Source organism: Rhinopithecus bieti, unplaced genomic scaffold, assembly GCF_001698545.2.
Source record: "Rhinopithecus bieti isolate Rb0 unplaced genomic scaffold, ASM169854v2 scaffold_41913, whole genome shotgun sequence".
In the NCBI taxonomy this organism is placed as follows: domain Eukaryota; kingdom Metazoa; phylum Chordata; class Mammalia; order Primates; family Cercopithecidae; genus Rhinopithecus; species Rhinopithecus bieti.
The window spans coordinates 2699483-2726798 of record NW_016818964.1 but is presented as its reverse complement, the minus strand read 5'-3'; the positions used below and the strand labels follow the sequence as shown (position 1 = coordinate 2726798).

Here is a 27316-nt window from a genome sequence, read left to right as displayed (position 1 = left end):
CCAGGCTGGTCTTGAACTCCTGAATTCAGGCAATCCACCCGTCTCGGCCTCCCAAAGTGCTGGGATTACAGGCTTGAGCCACCGCGCCCGGCCGCTATTAATTCTTATAGCCAAACATGTTGTTATTATTATTTGTAAAAGTAAGTTCTTCTAAGAGTAAATGATTCAGGCTGTTGTCTTTTAATAGCTTTCCAATCTGGCTTCAAAACAATTACATAATTGTCTTCATTTTTCCTTTAAAAACCTTTGTCTTCCTTTACATCCTTGAATATGTACATAGTTTACTATGGGATGAATTTTCCCACTGCAATGCCGTATTCTCAAATAAATGTCAGGGCTTTTCTCTGTTTGTTACTTAGGTTGACACAGCAAAAGTGTGAAGTAACAAAAATTGAAGAAATAAAATGTTATACCCCTATGTAAATAATTTTATGTAGCCACTGATGATAGAAGCAGAAATGGGTTTACCTCAAAGCAAAAGAAGCCTGAGTTCAGGGACCCTACCTTACACTGGCTCCTTCCAAAACCCTAAGAGCAGCTCTAGCCATTGGTCACATTTTTGTTGTTGTTATTATTATTACTTGCAAAAGTAAGTTCTTCTGAGAGTAATTGATTAGGGCTGTTGTCTTGTAATTGCTTTCCAATCTGGCTTCCCTCTGCCATACTTCCCCTGGTTTGGGGTGACATAGTAGTGTTACTGGTATTTTCTATTATAACTCTCTTTTTTTCAGCTGTCTGCTTGACCAATTATGTAAATTTCAGGTTCCTAAATAGCCTGGATCCGTCCCTGGTTATAGATTTATATTTTTTGGCCATGGGGAATGGTTCATTAGGTATTGTTGAGTGAAAGAGGCAACTTACAAAACAGTGGTAAAGGAAGACCTCATTATATTAGGCCATTCTTATATTGCTATAAAGAAATATCTGAGACTGGGTAATTTATTTAAAAAAGAGGTTTAATTGGCTCACAGTTCTGCAGGCTTTATAAGAAGCATGGTGCTGGCATCTGCTCAGCTTCTAGGTAGGCCTCAGGAAGCTTACAATCATGGCAGAAGGTGGGAGGCGGGCAGGCACATGAGATGGTGAAAGCAAGAGTCAGAGTGAGTTGGGGGGAGGCGCCACACACTTTTAAACCACCAGATCTCACATGAACTCAGAGTGAGAGCTCACTTATTACGAAGGGGATGGCCCAAGCCATTCATGAGGTATCTGCCCCCATGATCCAAACACCTCCCACCAGGCCCCAACTCCAGCATTGGGGATTACAATTCAACTATGAGATTTGGGTGGGGAAAAATATCCAAACTATATCGCCCATGTAGAATGCTTATACATATGTATGTTTTTTGGTGCTAGATGAATTATAATGCCTCAGGCATAAGTCACTTTTACAATAAATGAAAACACCAAAATGGTTCCCATTTAAGAAATAGTTGCCAATTAATTTTTAAAGTAAAATATAATCGTGTTTTGGGCAGGGATAAAAACTAACTGGAAATGGGGATGAAGGAATTTCCTGGGGTGATGGAAATGTTCTTTATCTTGTTTTGTGCATTACTTATACGATGAAATGGAAATATTAAAGTTGATTGAACTGAAAAGCTGCACTCCGCGGTTTTATTGTACATTAATTATACCTCCATACAATATATATAATTAAAATAATCATATTAAAATTGAAATATTGAAAAGAAAAAATTACACTCAATTCTATCACCTTAAAACAACTACTTAACACTGTGGGACATTTTGCCGAAATGTGTTTTTCCCCAACTTGTCACCTTTTCATATTTATACTATATGAAAGGTATGTGTATGTTTAGAAGGAAATGTGTCATGACAAAACGAATTGCTATGGTCTACTGAGCTCACCATGCGCCAGGCAAGAACCACAGAATGGAACAGAGATCCCTCCTCGCTATATTCCAATCTACCCCCCTTTACCAAGGCTAACTGCCCCTAAGGAGTTAAGTTCAAAGAGATACAGACTCCCAGACTCACCCGAGAAGGAGAAATCAGAGCTCCGGGAAGTTAAACTGAAAGGCTGGAAAAGTCAGGCAGGCCGTCTCAGGTCTAGCCATGCCCAAGTTATGCTTATGCCTCGTAGGACCCAGATGATGCAGTCCAGCTTCAGCACCTACAAAAGTGCTGAGAAGCACTTCTACAAAGGTTAAAGGATGGTAAAAGAAAAAGGCAACCAATATAAAAAAATCTCAGAGGTGCTCCAGGGTGCAGAAAAAAGCACCAATGAGTTTTAAGAAAGACTTCATGAGGCATTTTGGTTGTACACTCGGTTTAATCCTAAGGCTGCTGAAAATCAGTGCATGGTGGATACAGCATTTATAAGACAGGCCCAAGGAGATATCAGGCATCAACTGCAGAAGTTAGAAGTTCCATAGGCATGAATGCTACTCAGCTTATTTAAAGTGGCTACCAAGGTGTACATTAACTGAGATCAGGAGGTATAGGGTCCAGCCCCACAGGGTTGGTGGGTTTTCTCCCTGGGTGCAGAGACGAAAGATTGTACGAATAAAGACACAAGACAAAGAGATAAAAGAAAAGACAGCTGGGTCCCGGGGACCACTACCACCAAGACACAGAGACCGGTAGTGGCCCCGAATGCCAGGCTGCACTGATATTTATTGGATACAAGGAAAAGGTGCAGGGTAAAGAGTGTGAGTTATTTCCAGTGATTGACAAGGTCACATGAGTCACGTATCCACTGGACAGGGGGCCCTTCCCTGTTTGGCAGCAGAGGCAGAGAGACAGAGAGAGAGAGAGAGAGAGAGAGAGAGAGAGAGAGAGAGAGGACACAGCCCACGCCATTATTTCTGCATATCAGAGACTTTTAGTACTTTCACTAATTTGCTACTGTTATCTAAAAGGCAGAGCCAGGTGTACAGGATGGAACACAAAGGCAGACAAGGAGCGCGACCACTGAAGCACAGCATCGCAGGGAGACAGGCCTCTGGACAACTGCGCGCGGGCCACAGGAGGTGGAGGAGTAGAGTCTTCTCTGAACTCCTCCGGGGAAAGGGAGACTCCCTTACCCAGTCTGCTAAGTAGTGGGTGTTTTTCCTTGACACTGACGCTACCGCTAGACCACAGTCAGCTTGGCAACAGACATCTTCCCAGACGCTGGCGTTACCACTAGACCAAGGAGCCCTCTGGTGGCCCTGCCCAGGCATAACAGAAGGCTCGCACTCCTGTCTTCTGATCACTTCTCACTATGTCCCCTCAGCTCCTATCTTTGTATGGCCTGGTTTTTCCTAGGTTATTTGTAGAGCAAGGATTATTATAATATTGGAATAAAAAGTAATTGCTACAAACTAATGATTAATGATATTCATATATAATCATATCTATTATCTATACCTAGTATAACTATTCTTATTTTATATATTTTATTATACTGGAACAGCTCGTGCCCTCGATCTCTTGCCTCGGCACCTGGGTGGTTTGCAGCCCACAAGGAGGCAAAGAAGAAAGCTGATCGGAGGCTTAAGAAAGGACAATTTGGCATCTACAGAAACTCATGTGGCACTTCTTGTCCCCCAATGACACATCTCCTGGATTTGCAAAAAGGTCTCTTTTCTTTGGTCCCTGTAGCCCACACAGTTCTTTGTGTGTATGGGGGGGGGGGGGGCACTAACTGGGTGAGTTACCACAGAGAAATTTACTAGCAGCAGCCCTTATAGGAAGAGAAGCGGGCTTTGCAAGGGGGCATGGACGCAGACGTGAACACAGTCGTGGAAAAGGCTAGTCTGGACAGGAGTTTGAAAGCTGGCTGAGGCTAGAGAGAGACTAATGTGCACAGTGCAAAGGGAAATGACACTAGAAGGATAAATGTCACAAGAATAAGGAGAATGGTCAATGGTTTAACAACCAAGTGCAGCGTTCAGTTGCTAGTTGTGGTGCTTCAAAGGCAGACCCTGATCTGAGCGGCTTACCGGGGCGCGAGAATTTGGAGAACTGAGACAGACAGGGATCCATCCTTTTAGGCCCTGGGGAGCCTATAGTCTCTATGGAAGTAGGGGGCCGATTAATGGATTTTTTGGTCGATACTGGTGCTGATTTCTCTGTGGTAACTCACCCAATTAGCGCCCCCACCCCGCACACACACCAAGAACTGTGCTACTATCATATGGGCTACAGGGGCCAAAGAAAAGAGACCTTTTTGCAAATCCAGGAGATGTGTTATTGGGGGACAAGAAGTGCAGCATGAGTTTCTATATATGCCAAATTGTCCAGTGCCTTTGTTAGGGAGAGATGTACTCCAGAAACTGCACAAATTTCCTTTACACCTAAAGGGAATATGACACTGTAGTTTGGAAGGTCTAAGGCAATGGTATTGACTCAGCCTCAAGAACTGAGGAATGGCAGCTCTATGAACTGTGTACCAGGAGGCTGCCAGAGCCAGACCTACACAATATGTGGGGAATGCTTTTCAAGGTACCAGGTGTATGGGCTGAGGACAACCCTCCTGGACTTGCTGCAAACAGACCCCTGGTGGTAGTAGAGCTTAACCCTCATGCTGCCCCAGTACAAGTCCATCAATACCCCCCTACCCGGAGAGGCAATTGATGGCATAACAAAACATTTAAATCGACTCTATGAACATAGGATTATAGTGAAATGCAAGTCCTCCTGGAATACTCCCCTGATGCCTAAGTGCAAGCCAAACGGTGAATACAGGCCAGCGCAGGCTTGGAAGTGCACGCAAGGAGGCTGCATGTGCACTGCCCACCCCAGTTACAAGGCGGCACGTCAGGGAATTTCTAAGTGCAGCAGGATTCGGCCGAATCTGGATTCTATCAAATCTGGATTCCAAACTTCTTTCTTATAGCAAGGCCCTTATATGAGGCTTCCAAAGGAAAAGAAAGACAGCCCCTCCTAAGGGAAAAGGAACAGGAAAAGGCCTTCAAAGATATAAAGGAAGCTCTCATCCAAGTCCCGGTGCTAAGGTTGCCAGATGTAAAAAGCCCTTCTTTTTGTATGTGGATAAATGAAAGGGAATGGCAGTCAAAGTCTTAACTCAGTTGTTGGGCTCTTGGTATCGGCTGGTAGCATACTTATTCAAAAGACTGGACTTGGGGGCCTTAGGTTTGCCCCACTGCCTCAGGGCGTTGGCAGCTACTGAAATCCTTAGAGAAGATGCCAACAAGCTAGCCCTAGGTCAGAAGTTAATAGTTTGGGTGCCACATGCTGTAGTCACCTTAATGGAGCAAAGAGGACATCAACCGCTGTCCAACTCTAGAATGCTAAAGTATCAAGGGCTTCTGTGTGAAAATCCCCAGATAACGCTGGAGACTGTAAATAACTTCGACTCAACTACCCTGCTGCCTGTGGAGGAACCCGATTGGAAGGACAGTAGGTTGCCTCACTGCTGACAGCACCTTCCCCATTGTTGCATAAATACGGTGGACGAAGTGTTCTCGAGCCGCGAAGATCTCAGAGACAACCCCTTGGAGAGCCCAAATGTTGAATACTGATGGTAGCAGTTTCGTAACAGATGGGGTGTGATAGGCAGGGTATGCAGTAGTGACCCAACACTCGATAGTCGAGGCTCAAGCCTTACCTTCTGGGACTTCCACTCAAAAGGCTGAATTAATAGCATTAACCAAAGCACTGTTACTGGCCAAGAGGAAGAAAGTAAACATATATACTGATTCAAGATATGCTTTTGCAACCCTGCACACTCTTGGGGCAATATACAAAGAGAGAGGACTTTTCACTACTAAAGGAAAAAAAAAAAGAGAGAGAGGAAATTTTTCCATTATTAGAAGCCACATGGGCTCCAGAGAAGGTGGCTATCATTCATTGCAAAGGACACCAAATCGAGAAAAGCCTAGTTTTAATTCTGTCAATACTGATTGTTCTGCTGTTATGTTATCATTGCAAATGCTGCAAATGTCTATGCCCAGAGGGAGGTTTGCACGCCCATGTGTAGTATAAGCATGTTTCTACTACATACACTGATGTTGTTACCATTTCTGCCTATGCTAGAAAGTGAGAATTCTTTAGAAAGATGTCCACACTGTGTACATACTACCTGGGTAAGGAATACTGTAGTCAAAACTCTACTGTGCCGTACTTACTATAAAGGTACAGGAACCAAGTTAAAAACCTACACATACAACCAGAAACAGTCTGCAATAGTTTAACACAAGACAAGTTTAGCAGGGGCAGCCCTAAACATCTGTACGGAGAACCACAAATCGGATGCCCAGACTAACATTCAGTGGTCAACGCTAACATAGCTCCAATATTTATATTCAGGAAGGACTGCTCTGCAAAGTAGTATGCCAACCAAACCAAACTGTAAGACAAGAACATGAAATCCTTTAAATTTTACTATCTTAAAGCCAGAGCTACCTTTTAGGTGTACAGGACAGACATCACTACTATGAGTTGATAGACAAGGAGCAGGCATTGGAGTTCCACTACTAATTGTCAAAAAGACCAGAAGGAAACAACTGTGTCCAACCCCGCAATTCCGAGTCCATAAGTCATTCTACAAGCATTTTGATCAGTCAGCGCCTGAGCTTTCCCATCAACCAAAAACTTATTTGCTCAACTAGCTGAAAACCTAGCTGGCAGCTTAGAAATTTCCTCATGCTATGTACGTGGAAGAACTAATATAGAGGACCAGTGACCATGGGAGGCTAAGAAATTAATGCCACAAGATAACTTCACTTCGCCTAACCCTGCCAGTAAACCAACAGCCTCAGCCAGTGTTTGGTTGTTAAAAATCTCCATAATTGGAAAATACTGTATCGCCCATTGGGGAAAGGCTTTCACAGAGGCAGCAGGACAAACAACCTGCCTAGGGCAACAGCATTATGATGAGACTAAAACAAAACTCTATGGAGAAACACCCAGAAGACTCCTACTTAGCAGATCCAAACCCTTTCTCTCGATTCTCTACTCTAAGCCACTCTTGGTATCAGCTAGAGGCTCCAAATGCTTGGAAAGCGCCCTCTGGCCTATACTGAACCTGTGGAGCATGGGCATATCGGCAACTGCCGGCTAAATGGACAAGGGCATGTGTGTTAGAAACAATCAAGCCATCCCTCTTTTTAATTCCTCTGAAGCAAGGGGAACTCTTAGGATATCCAGTTTATAAAAAAAATAAAAGAAGCATAATCACAGCTAGAAAGCGCAAGTTGGCCCATGTTCCAGTTCAGACTTGGTCCGGATGGTCTCCGGATTCCTTGTTTAGAAGATGGTTCTCAACCTTTGGAGGATTCAAAACTCTCATTGGTAGGTTTATTCTTGACATCTGCCTCATCCTCCCTTGCTTTTTACCCGTTTATTAGGAGTATTCACTCCACTATAGATGCAGTAGTAATGCGGCACACTACCACAAATTTCATGGCATTAACCAAATATTAGCCGCTACCAGGAGAAGAAGCAGCTCAGCTCCGTGAAGAGGTGGCAAATAGTAGTGCTTTCTACTAACACCTTTGTTATAAAAAACACCAAAGGGGGGAAATGGAACAGGAATTAAAAGAAATTAAAACTGTGTAAGCAAAACTCAGTTGTATGTAAGAAAACCCAATTCCCCTGAGGAAGAGAAACGGCTGGAGTCCTTTAAAATTAACTGCCTGTTTTTCTTTCTGAGGCTAGTGAGTCTTATCTCTCCCTTTCCCAGGCATTGTGAAGACTCTGTTTCTCTAGCTGTGCAGCTGCAAGGTCACTAAACAGATAATCTCAAGTCGTAAAACATGTTGTTCCTTGAGAAGTAAAAAATAATGTAATGCAGGTCTCAACTGAATAGCTGTCTTTGTTTCTCGCTTCTGTAATATGCTTTCGCCTGCACAAATCTCCCCCCGCCCCACGAAATGCTTAAAAGGTTGCTTGACTCTTTGTTCAGGGCTCAGTCCTTTGGATGTTAATCTGACTGGGTTAGCGCATCTAAATAATTAAATAATTCCTCCTCAACCCCTCGGTCTCTCTGATTCCTTAATGACCCCACAGCAGCATGAACATGGCTCACTGCAGCCTCGACCTGGGGTCAAGCTACCCTCCCACTTCAGCTCTCTAAGTAGCTGGGACTAAGGGTGTATGCCACCAAGCCCAGTTAATTTTTGTATTTTTTGTAGAGACGGGGTTTCACCATGTCACCTCGGCTGATCTTGAACTCCTGAGCTCAAGCGATCTACCCGCCTGGGCCTCCCAAAGTGCTGGAATTACAGGTGTGAGCCACTGCACCTCGTTAAGGTTATGGAGCTCCGAGTCAGGTCTGAGCTCTGTAACATTAGCTGTATGACTCTGGCAAATTAATCGTCCTGCGTCTGTTTTCTCATCTGTAAAAGAAGAATAACATTAAAATAGTTTAACTATTTTTTAAAATTAGAATATTGAGAAGAAGGAAAAAAATACCTATGTTCCCACTACTATAAAGGAACCTTTGCCATCATTTCGCTCTTGGTTGGCATCTCCCCTCCCCATTTTAAAATGAAAATGGACTCTATTTCTTTCCTTCTTTCTTTTTCTTTTTTTAAAGATGATGTCTTGCTATGTTGCCCTTGCTGGACTCATACTCCAGAGACCAAGCGATCCTCCCTCTTTAGCCTCCTAGATAGCTGGGACTACAGGGATGTGCCGCCATACCTGGTTTAAACCAATTTCTTTTTTAATTCATAATTTTAAATCAAAACAATTTACTCAACTCTTTATTTTGAAAAGTTTTAAACCTCAAAAAAGTTGAAAGAATAGTACAATGAACACTCACGTACCCTTACTCTAGCACCAAGAATTCACCAATTATTAACATTTTGACTGTGTCCCCTTCTGCCATAATATACTTTTCTTTTTTTCTGAAATCAGCTGATTGATTAGGGTGGTGGTTGCTGAAAGGGGAGGTGCTGTGGCAATTTCTTAAAATAACACAACAATGAAGTCTGCTGCATGGACTGATGCTTCCTTTCATGAAAGATTTCTCAGCAGCATGTGATGCTGTTTGATAGCATTTTACCCACAGTAGAATGTACCAAATTGTAGTCAATCCTCTCAAACTCTGCCACTGCTTTATCAACTAAGTTTATGAAATATTCTAAATCCTTCATTGTCATTTCAACAGTGTTCCCAACATCTTTACCAGGAATAGATTCTATCTCAAGAAACCACTTTCTTTGGTCATACATTAGAAGGAACTGCTCATCATTCAAGTTTCTCATGAGATTGCCACAATTCAGTCATATCTTCAGGCTCTACTTGTAATTTTAGTTTTCTTGCTATTTCCAACCACATCTGCAGTTACCTCCTTCACTGAAGTCTTGAACCTCTCAAAGTCATCAATGAGAACTGGAATCAACTTCTTCCAAACTCCTGTTAATTTTGATATTTTGACCTCTTCCCATGAATCACAAATGTTCTTAATGATATCTAGAATAGTTAATCCTTTCCAGAAGGTTTTCAATTTACTTTGCCCAGATCCATCAGAGAAATAACTATCTATGGCAGCCATAGCCTTACAAAATGTATCTTAAATAATAAAACTTGAAAGGTAAAATTAATTCTTGATCCATGGGCTGAAGAATGGATCTTGGTTCGCAGACATGAAAACAACATTCATCTCCATATACATCTCCATTAGAGCTCTTGGGTGACTATGCACATTTTCAATGAGCAATAATACTTTGAGAGAAATCTTTTTTCTGAGCAGTAGGCCTCAATAGTAGGCTTAAAATATTCAGTAAACCATGCTGTGAACAGATGAGCTGTCATCCAGGCTTTGATGTTCCACTTACAGAGCAAGGCAGATTATACTTAGTGTAATTCTTAAGAGACCTAAGATTTTTAGAATGGTAAACAAGCACTGGCTTCAATTTAAAGTCACTAGCTGCATTAGCCTCTAACAAAAGAGTGAGCTTGGCCTTTGAAGCCAGACATTGACCTCTCTAGCTATGAACGTCCTTGATGGCATCTTATTCCAATAGAAGGCTGTTCTGTCTACACTGAATACCTGTTGTTCAGTGGCCACCTTCATCAATGATCTTACCTAGATCTTGGGGATAACTTGCTGCAGCTTCTCCATCAGCACTTGCTGCCTCATCTTACATTTTTGTTTCTGGAGACGGCGTCTTTCCTTAAACCTCATGAAATAATCTCTTCTAGCTTCAAACTTCTACAGCTTCCTCACCTCTCTCAGGCATCACAGAACAGAAGAGAATCAGGGCCTTGCTTTGGATTCGGTTTTGGTTTTAGGGGATGTTGTCGCCGGTTTTATTTTCTATCCAAACTACTAAAATTTTCTCCAAATCGGCAATAAATAGTTTCACTTTCTTATCATTCATGTGTTCATTAGAGTAAAATGTTTAATTTCCTTCAGTAACTTTTCCTTTGCATTCACAAACTGGCTAACTTTTTTGGTGCAAACTTTCAGCCTAGCTTTCAGCCTATCTTGCCTTTTGACATGCCTTCCTCACTAAGCTTAACCATTTCTAGCTTTTGAGTTAAAGTGAGAGATGTGCGACTCTTTCTTTCACCTGAACAGTTAGAGGCCCATTGTAGGATTATTAATTGACCTAATTTCAATACTGTTGTGTCTCAGGGAATAGAGTCCCAAGGAAAGGGAGAGAGAAAGGAGAACGGCCTGTCAGTGGATTAGTCTGAACACACACATTTATCAGTTAAGTTTGTCGTCTTATATGGGCACAGTTCATGGCGGCCCCAAACAATTACAATACAAGGAACACTCATCACAGGTCACCTTTGTAGCAGAGTACATCTCCCTACGACGGACGCGAACGTCCTCTTACTTTCGGGAACGTCCTACTCCGTCTACGAAGTAGCCGCACTTTCACTACTTCACTTAATAAACTTGCTTTTGCTTTGCTATGCAGACTTGCCCTGAATTCTTTCTTGCGCAAGATCCAAGAACCCTCTGTTGGGGTCTGGATCGGGACCCCTTTCTGGTAACAAAACTACACCAAAAATAAAAGAAAACTTACGTTACTGTGCGGGAGCTGACTAAGTCTCCAGTAGGAGGGCGCACACAAAATTTCACTTTCTGTGGCCCTTCCCTAAGCGGGGAGGAGCAAAGTTGGAAGAGGAGGGTCCAGCGCCCCAAGCCAGCTCTCCCATCGGCACAGCTTTGGTCCGCGAGGCAGCCAATCAGATAGCTGAGTTTGCCATAGGGGCGGGACTTCCTCCGCAGCGCGCACGAGTACGTGAGTGGAGGTCCCGCCCCGGAACTGCGGTGGCTTCTGCAGCTGAGGTACTGCGGCGGTTTCTGAGGCCCCTGACCGGCGACCGACGGAGCTGCCGTGGCGTCTCCACACTGTGAGTACCAAAACGAGCGGGGCTGGAGCCGACTCTGGAGAGGGGCTTAGGCCAGGAACCCGGGTTCCTATCGCAGGTCTCTCTGGGCCGGTAGGTTCCCGGGTCCAGAGAGGGCGGCCGCCGGCCCAAGCCTTCCGGCCGAGCTGCGTGCCATGGTCCCCGCGCCTTGGGCTCCTTGTCCGGGCATCAGGGCCTGACGGCCTCGGCTTCTCGGTTTCGTGCGCGCGTTCGTGCCTGAGACAAAGCGAGAGCACCGCGCGAGACCGGCGTCACGAGGAAACAGAGGCCCTTCTACTTTGCCTGACGCTCCTCGTGTCCTCGCCCGGTTCGCGTGGCACTCCCCGCCCTCTCCTCGTTGAATCCCGCGTGTTTTTTTGTCGTGGCGCGGCGGGTCCGGGGGGCACGGTGTGCGAACGTGCTCTCCTCGCCGGGCGCCATGCTCAGCGGTTTTTGAAGTGCGTCACTTTTTCGTAGTGGCGTATAACGATTCTGTGGGACAAATGTCCTCGTTATTCCCATTGTGCAGACGGGGAAATAGAGACTCAGAGATGGATACGTCCACCGCAGAGCCACAGCTGACGAGTGGTGGATCCGGATTTGAACCAAGGTTTACCTTGGTCTTTTTCACGGAATCTGTTGTCTTCCTTGGGCTTTCTGAAAAGGAAAAACCTGGATCGAGTTCCACCCAAACGAGTTGGGCCTAAATGGCCATTAAGCCACTTAGAATATGATGAAAAAGTTGGATGGGTTTTAAGACGCTTGGCAAAGGAAGGGATGGTGGAGCAGGCATTTGCTCTCTCAGGCAAGGCTTGAGAAGGAAGCAAGCGCAATACGCTTTTAATAAAGCTCACTCCTCCTGCCCCACAAGAAAACCCCTCAGATTCTTACTCTGCCTTCAGAACGGCTTATGTGTGGCAGGCTTCATCCTCCGTGCTTTACATAATTTCCTTTATTTACATAAAATATACAACTTAGATATTGTTAGGTACTCTTCAGCCTTTTTATAGATGAGAGCACTGAAGTTCAGAGAGGAGTGGGTGGCACTATCCAAGGTCACACACGCAGTAAGTGTTGGATTTGGAATTCAAACCAGGTCTAGCTCATACGTCTTTGTTCGATCACATGCGTACCCTGTGTTCCAGGCAAAGCTGTCTGTTCTGTGGTATTTCCTTCTTTGTTCTTCTCTAGGTGGGAGCAACTGTGTGATAGCCATCTTTGTATCCTCAGTTTTTTGTAGGGCCTGGTTGCTTAGAAAATATTTGTTGCATCAGAACCCTCTGCTTCTCAGACACCAAGCTAATAGAACATGTATCTCCTTTTCAGCAACCATGAAGTTGAAGGACACAAAATCAAGGCCAAAGTCGTCAAACTATGGCAAATTTCAGACAAAGGGAATCAAAGTTGTGGGAAAATGGAAGGAAGTGAAGATTGACCCAAATATGTTTGCAGATGGACAGATGGATGATTTGGTATGCTTTGAGGAATTGACAGATTACCAATTGGTCTCTCCTGCCAAGAATCCCTCCAGTCTCTTCTCAAAGGAGGCACCCAAGAGAAAGGCACAAGCTGTTTCAGAAGAAGAGGAGGAGGGAGAGTCTAGCTCACCAAAGAAAAGATCAAGTTGAAGAAAAGTAAAAGTGTAGCAACTGAAGGAACCAGTACCCAGAAAGAGGTTGAAGTCAAAGATTCTGAGCTGGAGGCCCAGGGAGATGGCTGTGATAGATCCGGAGGCTGGAGAGACAAGACATCAGAAAACCCTGTCCAAACTGCTCGCAAAAAAAAAGAAAGAAAACAGAAAGGGAAAAAAGGGTTTGGATGGCCTTCTTCTCAGAGCTCTGCTGTTAAGGTGCCCAAAAAAGTGAAGGCATGGATTCCTGAAGTTCATGATCAGAAGGCAAATGTGTCAGCTTGGAAGGACCTGTTTGTTCCCAGGCCGGTTCTCCGAGCACTCAGCTTTCTAGGCTTCTCTGCACCCACACCGATCCAAGCCCTGACCTTGGCACCTGCCATCCGTGACAGACTGGACATCCTTGGGGCTGCTGAGACAGGTAAGGGCAACTCCGGCCAAGGCAGGATTGCTTCTGGATTGAGCCCATAGCTACTAATAAGCCAGATAATTGGGAGAGAGAAGAATGTTGAGAACATAACCACAAAAGCAACGCTGAATAAAGGTGTTTAGAAGTCAGCCCCCTCTGGTTTGAAATATGCTCTTCCTGAATGGTACCCTAGCCATCACTTTTATCTCTCTCAGCTCTGTAGACCCCATTATCAACCAAATGGAGATAACAGTTTCTACCTCTTGCATTGCTGTGAGGGTTAAATGCTACAGTAAGCTAAAGCTTACACTGTACATTGGAAGTGGTCTGCAAATGGTAGTTTCTCCTGTTCTTGAGCCTTTTCAGAATGACTCATGGGGTAAGGTCAGGCTAAGATCAGCCCTCTGGAGAGGTAGATCTTCATAAGTATAAGGAAGAACTGTCTAATTCTCAGGAGTTGTGCAAAGGTAAAAAGGGTTGCTGCTTGGGAGTTGATGAGTTTCTTGTCATTGTAAGGATTTGAGTGTGGTGGATAGTCATTGGGTGGATTTTGTAAACAGATTCAGCTATGAAGTGACTGTTAGGACTAGGCTGTGTGAGGTTCCTGCAAGACTTTTGGAAGCAATGACAGGTTGGCTTCGCTGGATAACTAGACTACTGACTTGGGGAAGGAACTAGTACTGCCTGGAACTATTGGTCTGTTTAGACCAGCAGTGTCCGTTAGAAATACATATAGTCATCTCTTGATATCCATGGAGGATTGGTTCCAGGACCTCCCTTGGATACCAAAATCCAGGGATGCTCAAGTCTCTGATATAAAATGGTGTAGTGTTTGCATATAAGCTATGCACATCCTCCTGTATATTTTAAATCATCTCTAAATTACTTACCTCATACAATGTAGGTCTTATGTAAATTGTTACACCGTATTGTTTAGGGAATAATGACAAGAAAAGTCTGTACAGTGTTTAGTACAGATACAGTTTTTTTTTACCCCCTGAATATTGTCGATCCCCAAGATGCAGAACCCACGGTTACAGAACAGTGATTGTATAATGTAAAACACATGTGTAATTAAAAATTTACTAGGAACCACATTTTTTAAAAGTTAAAAAAAACTAGTGAGATATTTTACATTTTCTTACTAAATTTTAAGTAATAAATTACTTAAATTTTAATTTAAACAATTTTAAAATTTTAATTAATTTTTAGTAATAAACCACTAAACTTGCACATGTCAGTTTAGAGTAACTACATTTTAAGTGTTCAGTAGACACATTGTGCTTTGGGTTTCTGGAACAGTGGTCAGGAAACTTGATGAGGTTCTGTGACAGTCATATAGGTGGAAGAGTGAGGAACCCACAGGAAAGGGGAATGGAGATTATAACTTAGAACATTTACTGAGCATTTAAGATGTGTCATGCACTGTGTTAAGTGCTTTATGTTGATGAGGTCGGTTGTCACAACCACCCTGAGGTGAGTACCATTATTCCCATGTTACAGATGAGAAAACTCAACCTCACAGAGCATAGACAGCTTCCCTAAAATTACACGACTGAAATGGTAGTGTCGGGATTCCAGGCTAGTTCTGTGTGTTGTTAAGCATTCTGCTACACTGCTTTGATATGTGCAGCAGAGTCCTGAAAGTCCCTGGAAGGCAAAAACAAGGTTTATGTGAGCCATTGTGGCCAGAGATTGACATTTGGATTTATACCACAGTTCCTGTCAGGTTGTGAATCTACAAGTCCAGAATTCAAAACGACTTGGGTAAGTCATCCATTTGGGGCTGTGAACAGACCATTGCCCATGCAATAACGAATAGACCCTTAAACAATGTGGGGATTAGGGGCACCAGTCCCCCATGCAGTCAAAAATCCATGTATAATTTTGAACTCCCCAAACTTAAAATAGCCTATTTTGGCTGGATGCCTTACAGATAACATAAGCAGTCTATTAGCACATATTTTGTATTATATACTTTATTTTTACAGTAACATAAACTAGAGAAAAACTGTTACTAAAATCGTAAGGAACAGAAAATATATTTGCTATTCATTAAATGGAAGTGGATCATCATAAATGTGTTCATCTTCATCTTTACTGTGAGTAGGCCGAGTAGAAAGAGGAGGGCTTGGTCTTGCTGTCTCAGGGGTGGCTGAGGTGGAAGAAATTATGTGTATAAGTGGACCCCCACATTCAAATTTGTGTTCAAGGGTCAACTGTATATCCATTACCCCAGAAAGATGCCCTGGTGTTTTTTGTAATCCCTCCCTCCCTCAGTTCTTGTTCCTCCTCAGGCAACCACTGATAGGCTTTCTTAGGCTTTCTATCACTATAAATTAATTTGCATTTTTTTCTTTCTCTCTCTCACTCTCACACACACACACACACACACACACACTCACACTCACTCACTCACTCACACTCTCTCTGTCTTCTCTCTCTCCTTTTTTTGTTTCTTGGAGATAGAGGCTCACTCTGTCACCCAGGCTGGAGTGCAGTGGTGCAATCTCGGCTCACCGCCTCCCGAGTAGCTGTGCCCACCACCTGCCCGGCTAATTTTTTTTCATATTTTTTGTAGAGATGAGGTTTCACCATGTTGGCCAGGCTGGTGGTGAACTCCTGACCTCGTGATCCGCCCACCTCAGCCTCCCAAAGTGCTGAGATTACAGGCATGAGCCGCCACGCCTGGCCCTATACTCGATCTTTAATTTTATTTTAGACTTTTAAAATTTTAGTATTGTTTCCTTGTCATTTGAATTTGCATTTCCCTAGTGACTTGCAGTGTTGAGTATTTTAGCATATGCTTATTTGTCTATTCAATTATTTTACCCATTTTAAAATTGGGATGTTCTGTTGTAGAGTTTTGGGGTTCATTGTGTATTCTAGATACATGTCCTTTATCAAATGTGAGATTTGCAAATTTTTCTCCCAGTTTGTGGCTCACCTTTTCATTCTCTTAACAGTGTTTTTCAAAGAGCAGAAGGTTTTATTTTATGAAATCCAAATTAGCCTTGTCTTTTATGAATTTATGCTTTTGGTGCCTTTGGTGTTTTATCTAAGAACCCTTTGCCTAACTCAAGATCACAAAGATTTCTTCTGTGTTTTGTTCTAGAAGTGTTAGTAGACTTAGGTTTTATGTTTTGGTCTCCAATCCTTATTGAGTTAACTTTTATTTAGAGTGAGAAGTATGGATCAAAGTTTGTGGGTTTTTCTGCATATGGCTGTCTAATTATTTCAGCACCATTAGTTGAAAAATATTATTTGTCCACTGAGTTGACTTTGCATCTTTGTTGAAAGTCTGTGACCATATAGGTGTGGGTCTTCCTCTGGAGTCTTTGTTTTCCGTTGATCTGCTTGTGTAGTCTTTATGTCAGTTTCTTACTCTCTTGATTATACTAGCTTTATAATAAGTTTTAAAATTAGGTAGTATAAGTCCTGTTTGTTCTTTTAAAAGTTATTTTACTGTTGTAGGCATTTGCCCTCCCATATGGATTTTAGAATCTGTTTAATCAATTTCTACAAAAAAAGGAAGCTGATATTTGGATTGGGATTCTGTTGATTACAGAGCAAATTGAGGATAGATGACATCTTAACAATATTGAATTTTCCAGTCTATGAATATGGTATCTCCCCATTTCTTTAGGTCTTTAACTTTTCTCAGCAATGTTTTATAATTTTCAGTATATAGATTTTTCACATCTTATGTTAGATTTATCCTTAAGCATTTTGTATTTTTGATTCTATTGTAAATGGTAATTTAAAATTTTTTATTTCCAGTTGTTTGTTGCTAATAAGTAGAAATATGATGGATTTTTGTATATTGATCCTGTGTCCTGCAACTTAGTACCACCAAGTAGTTTTCTGAGGATTCCACAGTATTTTCTGCAAAGATGATCATTATCCTGTCTTGGATGCCTTTTGTTTTTCTTGTTGTGTTGCAGTGGCTAACACCTTTAGCAGAATTTTGAATTGTAGTGGTAAAGTGGGCATTATTGCTTTGTTTTTGATCTTTTGGGGAAAACATTTAGTCTTTCACCATTAAGTCTGATCTTAGCTGTAGGTTTTTTGTAGATGCTTTTTATCATGTTGAGGAAGTTTGCTTTGATTTCTCATTTGCTGAAAGGTTTTATCAGGGATGGATGTTGGATATTTTTCAAATGGTTTTTTACTGCATATATTGAAATACGTGGTTTTTCATTTTTAGTCTGTCAGTATGGTGAATGACATTTTCAAATATGAAATTAGACTGACATTCCTGGGATAAACTGAACTTGGTCACAGTATACCATTGTATTTATATATTGTTGGATTTGATTTGCTAAAATTTTGTTGAGAATTTTTGAATTTAGGTTCATGGGATATTTGTAGTTTTCTTGTAATGTTTTTGGTGTTGGAATCAGTAATATAGCGTCAGAATGATTTCTGAAGTATTCTGTTCAGTTTTCTGAAATAATTTATATAGCATTGACCTTTTGTCCCCAACTTAAATGTTTGGTAGAATTCATCTGGGCCAGCACTTCTCTTTGTAGGAAGATTTTTGGCTACAAATTTACTTTGTTTAATAGATAAGAGATATTTGTGTTACTTATTTTTTTTTCTTTTTCTTTCTTTTTTTTTTTTTGAGATGGAGTCTTGCTCTGTTGCCCAGGCTGGAGTGCAGTGGCACGATCTTGGCTCACTGCAGGCTCTGCCTACCGATTTCACGCCATTCTCTTGCCCCAGCCTCCCAAGTAGCTGGGACTACAGGCGCCCGCCACCATGCCTGGCTAACTTTTTGTATTTTTAGTAGAGACGGAGTGTCACTGTGTTAGCCAGGATGGTCTGGATTACCTGACCTCGTGATCCGCCTGCCTCAGCCTCCCAAAGTGCTGGGATTACAGGTATGAGCCACCACGCATGGCCACTTATATTTTTCTTGAGTGACAATTTTCTACTTGCAGTTCTATTAGTTTTTGTTTCATGTATTCAGACCATCAGTTTATGTGAATAAATGTTTTATGGATTAAAACATTAGATTGTTGTTATATCCTCTAAGTGAATTGGCTTCTTAGCATTATGAAATGGCCCTCTTTCTCCTTGGTAATATTTTTTGTTCTAAAATGTACTTTGATATTGATGCAGCCAGTCCAGCTTTATTGATTAATGTTAGCATGGTGTGTGTTTTTCCATAGTATTACTTTCCCTTATTTATATCTTTATATTTAATGTGAATTTCTTACAGGCAGCATATAAATGGGTCTTGCTGTTGAATCAGACAATTTCTGTCTTTCAGTTGAATTATTGAATCCAGGCATGGTCGCTCACATCTGTAATCCCAGCACTTTGGGAGGCCAAGGCAGATGGATCACTTGAGGCCAGGAATTCGAGACCAGCCTGGCCAACATGGCGAAACTGTCTCTACTAAAAATACAAAAAAATAGCCGGGCGTGGTGGCATGTGCCTGTAGTCCCAGCCACTTGGGGGGCTGAGCCACAAGAATTGCTTGAACCCAGGGAGTAGAGGTTGCAGCAAGCTGAGATCGTGCCACTGTACTCCATCCTTGGTGACGGAGTGAGACTCTGTCTAAAAAAAAAAAAAAAAAAATTGAGTTGTTGAAATTATGTATGTTTAATGATTATTTGTAATGGCTGGGTTTACGTATTTATTTTTTGACTGATAGCATACCTGATTTATTTTTTTCACATTTCTGTTTTTTAAAATTTTCCTTTTCTGTGTTTAGATGTTTATTTTTAAAATTTATTTTTCCATAAGTTATTGGGGTACAGGTGGTATTTGGTTACATGAGCAAGTTTTTTTGTTTTTTTGTTTTTTTTTTGAGACGGAGTCTTGCTCTGTCACCCTGGCTGGAGTGCAACAGTGCAATCCCGGATCACTGCGACCTCCATCTTCCAGGATCAAGCCGTCTTCCTTCCTCAGCCTCCCAAGTAGCTGAACTACAGGCATGTGCCACCATACCAGGCTAATTTTTGTATTTTTAGTAGAGACAGGGTTTCACCATGTTGGCCAGGCTGGTCTTGAACTCCTGAACTCAAGTGATCTGCCCACCTCAGCCTCCCAAAGTTTAGGATTACAGACGTGAGCCACCATGCCAGTTTAGTGGTGATTTGTGAGATTTTGGTGCACTTACCACCCTTGCAATATACACTGCACTGTATTTGTAGTCTTTCATCCCTCGCCCCCCTTTCATTCTTCCCCCCAAGTACCCGGAGTCTGTTGTGTTATTCTTATGCTTTTGTGTCCTCATAACTTAGTCCTGCATATCAGTGATAACTAGGATGTTTGGTTTTTCCATTCCTGAGTTAACCTCGCTTAGAATAATAGTCTCCAGTCTCATCCAGGTCACTGCAAATGCTGTTAATCCGTTCGTTTTTATGGCTGCGTAGTATTCCATCCTAAATATACCACAGTTTCTTTATCTACTCGTTGATTGATGGGCATTTGGGTTGGTTCCATGGTTTTGCAATTGTGAATTGTGCTGTTATAAACATAATGTGTGCAAGTATCTTTTTTGTATAATGACTCCTTTTCCTCTGGTTAGATACCCAGTAGTGGGATTGCTGGATCAAATGGTAGCTCTCCTTTTAATTCTTTAAGGAATCTCCACACTGTTTTCCATAATGGCTATACTAGTTTACTTTCCCACCAGGACGTAAAAGTGTTCCTTGTTTACCACATCCATGCCAACATCTTTTTTTTTTTTTTTTTTTTTTTTTTTTTTTTTTTTTTTTTTTGGCAAGGTTTGCTTCTTGTGCAGGCTGGAGTGGTGTTGCATCTTAGTCACTGCAAACCTTGCCTCTGGGTTCAAGGCGGTTTCCTGCTCCAGCCTCCCGAGTAGCTGAGATTACAGGCGTGGCCCATGCTGGCAATTTGTATTTTTAGTTGGGAGTGTTTCTCATGTTGTCAGGGGGCTGGTTTCAAACTCGACTCATTGTTATTTTGCTCCGTCTCAGCTCAAAGTGGCTGGGTACAGGCATGAGGGCCATGCGGTGCATTCGTTCATTCATTCATATTCTTGAGTCAAGTCACTCTGTTGCCCAGGCTGGAGTGCAGTGGGCATGATCTTGGTCATGCACCTCGCCACCTCCACCTCCCGGGTTCAAGCGATTCTCCCGCTTCAGCCTCCTTAGTGGCTGGAATTACAGGTGCCTGTCACCATGCCCGACTAATTTTTGTATTTTTAGTAGAGATGGGGTTTCATCATGTTGGCCAGGCTGGTCTCGAACTCCTGACCTCAGGTGATCTGCCCACCTCAACCTCCCAAAGTGCTGGGATTACAGGCGTGAGCCACCGTGCCTGGCTGCCAACATCTACTGTTTTTTGATTTTTTGATTATGGCCATTCTTGCAAGAGTAAGGTGGTATCGCATTGTGGTTTTGCTTTGCATTTCCCTGATCATTAGTGATGTTGAGCATTTTTTCATATGTTTGTTGGCCATTTGTATATCTTCTTTTGAGAATTGTCTATTTATGTCCTTAGCCCACTTTTTGATGGGATTGTTTTTTTCTTACTGATTTGTTTGAGTTTGCTGTAGATTCTGGATATTAGTCCTTTGTCAAATGTATAGATTGTGAAGATTTTCTTGCACTCTGTGGGTTGTCTGTTTAGTTTGCTGACTGTTCCTTTTGCTGTACAAAAGCTCTTTAGTTTAATTAGGTCCCAGATATTTATCTTTGTTTTTATTGCATTTGTATTTGGGTTCTTGGTCAGGAAATCCTTGCCTAAGCCAATGTCCAGAAGGGTTTGTCCAGTGTTATTTTCTGGAATTTATATAGTTTCAGGTCTTAGGTTTAAGTTCTTAATCCATCTTGAGTGGATTTTTGTATAAGGTGAGAGATGAGGATCCAGTTTCATTCTCCTATAGGTGGGTAACTAGTTATCCCAGCACCATTTGTTGAAAAGGGTGTCTTTTCCCCACTTTATGTTTTTGTTTGCTTTATCGAAGATCAGTTGCCTGTAAGTATTTGGGTTTATTTTTGGGTTCTCTATTCTGTTCCATTGGTCTTTGTGCCTATTTTTATACCAGTATCACTCTGTTTTGGTGACTGTGGCCTTATAGTATAGTTTGAAATCAGGTAGTGTGATGCCTCCAGATTTGTTCTTTTTGTTTAGTCTTGTTTTGGCTATGCAAGCTCTTTTTTAGTTCCATATGAATTTTAGAATTGTTTTTTCTAATTCTGTGAAGAATGATGGTGGTATTTTTGATGGTATTGCATTGAATTTATAGATTGCTTTTGGCAATAGGGTCATTTTCACAATATTGATTTTACCCATCCATGAGCATGGGATGTGTTTCCATTCGTTTCTGTCATCTATGATTTCTTTCAGCAGTGTTTTGTAGTTTTCCTTGTGGAGGTCTTTTGACTCCTTTGTTACATTCCTAAGCATTTTTTTTTTTTTTGGCAACTATTTTAAAAGGGATCGAGTTCTTGATTTGATTCTCCACTTGGTTGCTGTTGATGTATAGAAGAGCTACTGATTTGTGTACATTAATCTTGTATCCGGAAACTTTGCAGAATTATCAGTTCTAGGAGCTTTCTGGAGGAGTCCTTAGGATTTTCAAGGTAAACGATCATATCGTCAGCAAACAGTGCCAGTTTGACTTCCTCTTTACTGATTTGGATGCCCTTTATTTTTTTCTCTTGTCTGATTGCTCTGGCTAGGACTTCTAGGATAGTGTTGAAGAGGAGTGAAGAGAGTGGGCATCCTTGTCTTGTTCCGGTTCTCAGAAGGAATGCTTTCAACTTTTTCCCATTCAGTATTATGTTGGCTGTGAGTTTGTCGTAGAAGGCTTTTATTACGTTAAGGTGTGTCCCTTGTATGCCGATTTTGCTGAGAGTTTTAATTGTAAAGGGATGCTGGATTTTGTCTGATGCTTTTTCTGCATCCATTGGGATCATGTGATTTTGGCTTTTAACTCCGCTTACGTGGTATAACACATTTATTGACTTGCATATGTTAAACCATCCCCGCATCCCTGGCATGAAACCCACTTGATCATGGTGGATTAGCTTTTTGATATGTTACTGAATTTGGTTAGCTAGTATTTTGTTAAGGATTTTAGGATATATGTTCATTAGGGATATCGGTCTGTAGTTTCCTTTTTTGGTTATGTCCTTTCCTGGTTTTGGTATTAGGGTGATGCTGGCTTCGTAGAATGAATTAGGGAGGGTTCCTTCTTTCTCTATCTCGTAGAATAGTGTCAAAAGGATTGGGAACAGTTCTTCTTTGAATGTCTGGTAGAATTCTACTGCAAAACCTTCTGGTGCTGGACTTTTTTTTGTTGGTAATTTTTTAATTACCATTTCAGTCTTGCTGGTTGTTATTGGTCTGTTCAGGGTATTTGATTCTTCCTGACTTAAGCTGGGAGGGTTGTTTTTTTTCCAGGAATTTATCCATCTTTTCTAGGTTTTCTGGTTTATCCGTGTGAAGGTGTTCATAGTAGCCTTGAATGATCTTTTGTAATTTCAGTGGTGTCAGTTGTAATATCTCCTGCTTCGTTTTTTAGTGAGATTATTTTGATTTTCTCCTTTCTTGGTTAATCTTCTAATGGTCTATCAATTTTATTTATCTTTTCAGAGAACCAACTTTTTGTTTCATTTATCTTTTGTTTGTTTGTTTGTTTCTATTTCATTTAGTTCTGCTCTGATCTTGGTTATTTCCTTTGTTCTACTGGGTTTAGGTTTGGTTTGTTCTTGTTTCTCTAGCTCCTTGAGGTGTGACCTTAGATTGCCTGTTTGTGCTCTTTCAGACTTACTGATGTAGCCATTTAGGGCTATGAACTTTCCTCTTAGTGCCACTTTTGCTGTATCCTAGAGGTTTTGATATGTTGTGTCGTTACTGTCATTCAGTTTGAAGAATTTTTAAATTTCCATCTTGATTTCGTTTTTGACCCAATGCTCATTCAGGAGCAGGTTATTTAATTTTCATGTATTTGCATGGTTTTGAAGGTTCCTTTTAGAGTTGATTTCCAGTTTTATTCCACTGTGGTCTGAGAGAGTGCTTGATGTCATTTCACTTTTCTTAAATTTATTGAGGCTCGTTTTATGGCCTGTCATACGGTCTGTCTTGGAGAAAGTTCCATGCACTGTTGAATAGAAGCGTATTCTGTGGTTGTTGGATGAAATGTTCTGTATATATCTGTTAAATCCATTTGTTCCAAGGTGTAGTTTAAATCCATTGTTTCTTTGTTGACTTTCTGTCTTGATGACCTGTCTAGTGCTGTCAGTGGAGTATTGAAGTCCCCCACTATTATTGTGTTGCTGTCTGTCTCATTTCTTAGGTCTGTTAGTAATTGTTTTGTAAATTTGTGAGCTCCAGTGTTAGGTGCATATGTGTTTAGGATTGTGATATTTTCCTGTTGGACAAGGCCTTTTGCCATTATATAATATCCCTCTTTGTCTGTTTTAAGCACTGTTGGTTTACAGTTTATTTTGTCTAATATAAGAATAGCTGCCCCTGCTTGCTTTTGGTGTCCATTTGCATGAAATGCCTTTTTCCACCCCTTTACTTTAAGTTTATGTGAGTCCTTATGTGTTAGATGAGTCTCCTGAAGGCAGCAGATAGTTGGTTGATGAGTTCTTATCCATTCTGCAGTTCTTTATCTTTTAAGTGGAGCATGTAGGCCATTTCCATTCAATGTTAGTATTGAAATGTGAGGTACCCTTGCGTTCATCATGCTCTTTGTTGCCTGTGTACTTTCGTTTTGTTTTTTCTTTTTGCTTTTTAACTTGTATTTCTGCATCCTGTGTGATTTTTACTTTATACTTTAAAGAGGTTGTTCTGATTTGATACATTTCCAGGGTTTGTTTCAAGATTTAGAGCTCCTTTTAGCAGTTTTTATTACAGTGGTGGCTTGGTAATGGCAAATTCTCTCAGCATTTGTTTATCTGAAAGCGGTTGTTTATTTTGTGTACTTTCCTTCATATATGATGCTTAGTTTTGCTGGATACAAAATTCTTGGTTGAAGATTGTTTTGTTTGAGGAGGTTGAAGATAGGGCCCCAGTCCCTTCTAGCTTGTAGGGTTTCTCCTGAGATGTCTGCTGTTAATCTGATAGGTTTTCCTTTATAGGTTATCTGGTGCTTCTGTGTCACAGCTCTTAAAATTCTTCCCTTCATCGTAACTTTGTATAACCTGATGACAATGTGCCTAGGCGAAGATCTTTTTGCAGTGAATTTCCCAGGTGTTCTTTGTGCTTCTTGTATTTGGATATCTAGGTTTCTAGCAAGGCTGGAGAATTTTTCCTCAATTTTCCCCAAATATGTTTTCCAAGCTTTTAGCATTCTCTTCTTCCTCAGGTATACCAATTATTCTTAGGTTTGGTCATTTAACATAATCCCAGACTTCTTAGAGCCTTTGTTAATTTTTTCTTACTCTTTTTTCTTTGTCTTTCTTGGATTGGGTTAATTTGAAGACCTTGTCTTTGAGCTCTGAATTTCTTCTACTTGTTCAGTTCTATTGCTGAGACTTTCCGCAGCATTTCACATTTCTAAAAGTATTTCCAGAGTTTCCTTTTTATTGTTTTCTCTTTATGTATTTCCTTGAATATTTCTCCCTCCACTTCTTTATCATTTTTTGGATTTCCTTGCATTGAGGCTTTACCTTTCTCTGGTCCCTCCCTGATTAGCTTAATAACTAACATCCTGAATTCTTTTTCAGGTAAGTCAGGGATTTCTTCTTGGTTTGGATCCGTTGCTGGTGAACTAGTGTGATTTTTTTTTTGGTGGGGGGTGGTGTTGAAGAGCCCCGTTTTGTCATATTACCAGTGTTGGTTTTCTGGTTCCTTCTTATTTGGTAGGCTCTTTCAGAGGGAAGGTCTAGGGCTGAAGGCTGTTACTCAGGTTCTTTTGTCCCATGGGGTGTTCCCTTGATGTAGTACTCTCCCCCATTTCCTATGGATGTGGCTTCCTGTGAGCCAAACTGCAGTGATTGTTGTCTGTCTTCTGGGTCTAGCCACCCAGCAAGTCTACCCGGCTCTGGGCTAGTACTGGGGGTTGTCTGCATAGAGTCCTGTGATGTTAACTGTCTATGGGGATCTCAGCCATGGATACCAGCGCCTGCTCCGGTGGAGATGCGGAGGGTGCATTGGACTCTGTGAGGATCCTTAGCTTTGGTAGTTTAATGCTCTATTTTTGTGTTGGTTGGCCTCCTGCCAGGTGGTGGCACTTTCCAGAAAGCATCAGCTATAGTGTGGAGAGGGACCAGCGGTGGGTGGGGCCCTAGAACTCCCAAGATTATATGCCCTTTGTCTTCCGCTACCAAGGTGGATAGGGAAGGACCGTCAGGTGGGGGCAGGTCTATGCCTGCTCAGACTTTCCTTGGGTGGGTCTTGCTGTGGCTATTGTGGGGATGGGGGGAAGATTCCCAGGTCACTGGAGTTGTGTACCTAGGAGGATTATGGCTGCTTCTGGTGAGTCATGCAGGTTGTCAGGGAAGTGGGGGAAAGCCGGCAGTCACAGACCTCACCCAGCTCCCAGCTCCCTCACAAACTGAAGGGCAGGTCTCACTCCCACCATATCTTCCCCAACAGCCCCTGTCTGTTTCCAGGGGGAGGGCTTGAAAACTTGCCCAAGGCTATCCGCTTTCCAGCTGTGAAAGAAAAGGGCTTTAGTTCTTCCCCTGCCTGTGAAGTCTGGATTCCTGCCCTCCCCTCAAGTTCTGGCCAGGAGGCTTCTGGTCCTCTTCAGATTGTTACATCAAATTGTTACAGAGTTTGGCTACAGAATGCTTTCTTTCTGTGGAGTTTTACCCCCTGCTCCTCTGGCCACCCGCTCAATGGATCCCTGTGGTGTCAGGCAGGAATGGGCTGCTTGGGGACCCAGCGGGCTCCCAGGGCCTTTCTGCTGCTTCCTCTACCCCTGTATTTCGCTCAGCTCTCTAACCTGACTCAGGTTCAGGTAAAGTCAGAAACTTCTCCCACAAACGGACCTTCAGCTTCTCCAGTGGGGGTGTGCGTTTGGGAGAGGAGGGTCTCCCTCCTCTCCACATTTGGGGCACTCACAGTATTTGGGGGTCTCCTGGGTCCTGCAGGAGCAGTCCGCTTCCTTCAGAGGGTCTCTGGGTCTTCTTGGAATTACTGGTTTGTTCTTGCAGTCAATCTGGAGCTAAAACTCACAGTGCAAGCCTCCACTTACTGCTCTTTCAGGAGCTACAATCTAGTCCTGCCTCCCGTCTGCAATGATCCTGGGAGCCGCATCAATGGTTGGGTTTAAATCTGTTACTTTTCTGTTAGTCCCAGCTCTTCTTCGTTTCCTTCTTTGGCACAGAATTGTGTATGTGTGTATGTGTGTGTGAATTCTGTTCAATTCAGACACTATCTACCTAGAGTTAGTGTCATTCCTTACATTAAGGGCTCAGCCCACAAGGTTGCCCCCATTAGTGATGCTCATCACAAATACTGGTACGTCTGATCAGCTTGGCTACAAATTGGGTATTCCCACAACACCTTCCTCAGGTTCAACACTTTGCTGTGCCTGACAGAACTCAGGGAAACAGTTTACTTGCATTTAACAATTTATTATAAAAGATGTAACTGAGAAACAGCCAGATGGATGAGATGACTAGGGAAGGGTATGGGGCGGGGTTGGAAGTCAGGAGAGAGAGGGCATGGAGTTTCCATCGTCCCTGGGTAGACCACCCAGGAATCTCTCTGAACTCCATTGTTTAGAGATTTTGTGGAGTTTCTATTGTATAGGCATGATTGATAATTGATTAAATCATTGGTTGTTAGTGACTGAGCTCAGTCTCCAGTCCCCTCTTCCCTCCCTGAAGGTTATTGGGGAGAGGCAGCTGAAAGTCTCACAAGGTTTTACAGCAACTGACGACTAAGACCAAGTATTTCAACAAAAGATGCTCCTATCACTCAGAAAGTTACAAGGTTCTTAGAAGCACTGTGTCAAGAACTAGGGACAGAGACTATAATATATACATATGTATATGCATAGATACCATTTTATCTTTTTTGTTGTCTTGTTAGCTATAATTCTTACA

General features: G+C 42.1%; 1 protein-coding gene and 1 long non-coding RNA gene across 3 annotated transcripts in view; one reads left to right on the top strand and one right to left on the bottom strand.

The window, feature by feature from the left end:
* Positions 1–11094, bottom strand: part of LOC108519128 (uncharacterized) — an 18847-nt gene extending 7753 nt beyond the window's left edge. Inside the window, exons 1-2 of one of the 2 annotated variants that reach the window (XR_001882535.1) lie at positions 10959–11094; positions 8128–8309 (exon numbers count right to left, since the gene is read on the bottom strand). This is a non-coding gene — a long non-coding RNA (uncharacterized LOC108519128). The remainder of the gene's footprint in view (positions 1–8127; positions 8310–10958) is intronic. The other variant, XR_001882534.1, reaches the window with a different exon arrangement.
* Positions 11095–11179: 85 nt separating this feature from the next.
* DDX24 (DEAD-box helicase 24) overlaps positions 11180–27316 on the top strand; it is a 29580-nt gene continuing 13443 nt past the window's right edge. Inside the window, 3 exon segments of the mRNA XM_017857925.1 lie at positions 11180–11289; positions 12613–12897; positions 12900–13337. Of these exon segments, the coding sequence (XP_017713414.1) occupies positions 12618–12897; positions 12900–13337 (718 nt within the window). The 5' untranslated portion in view covers positions 11180–11289; positions 12613–12617.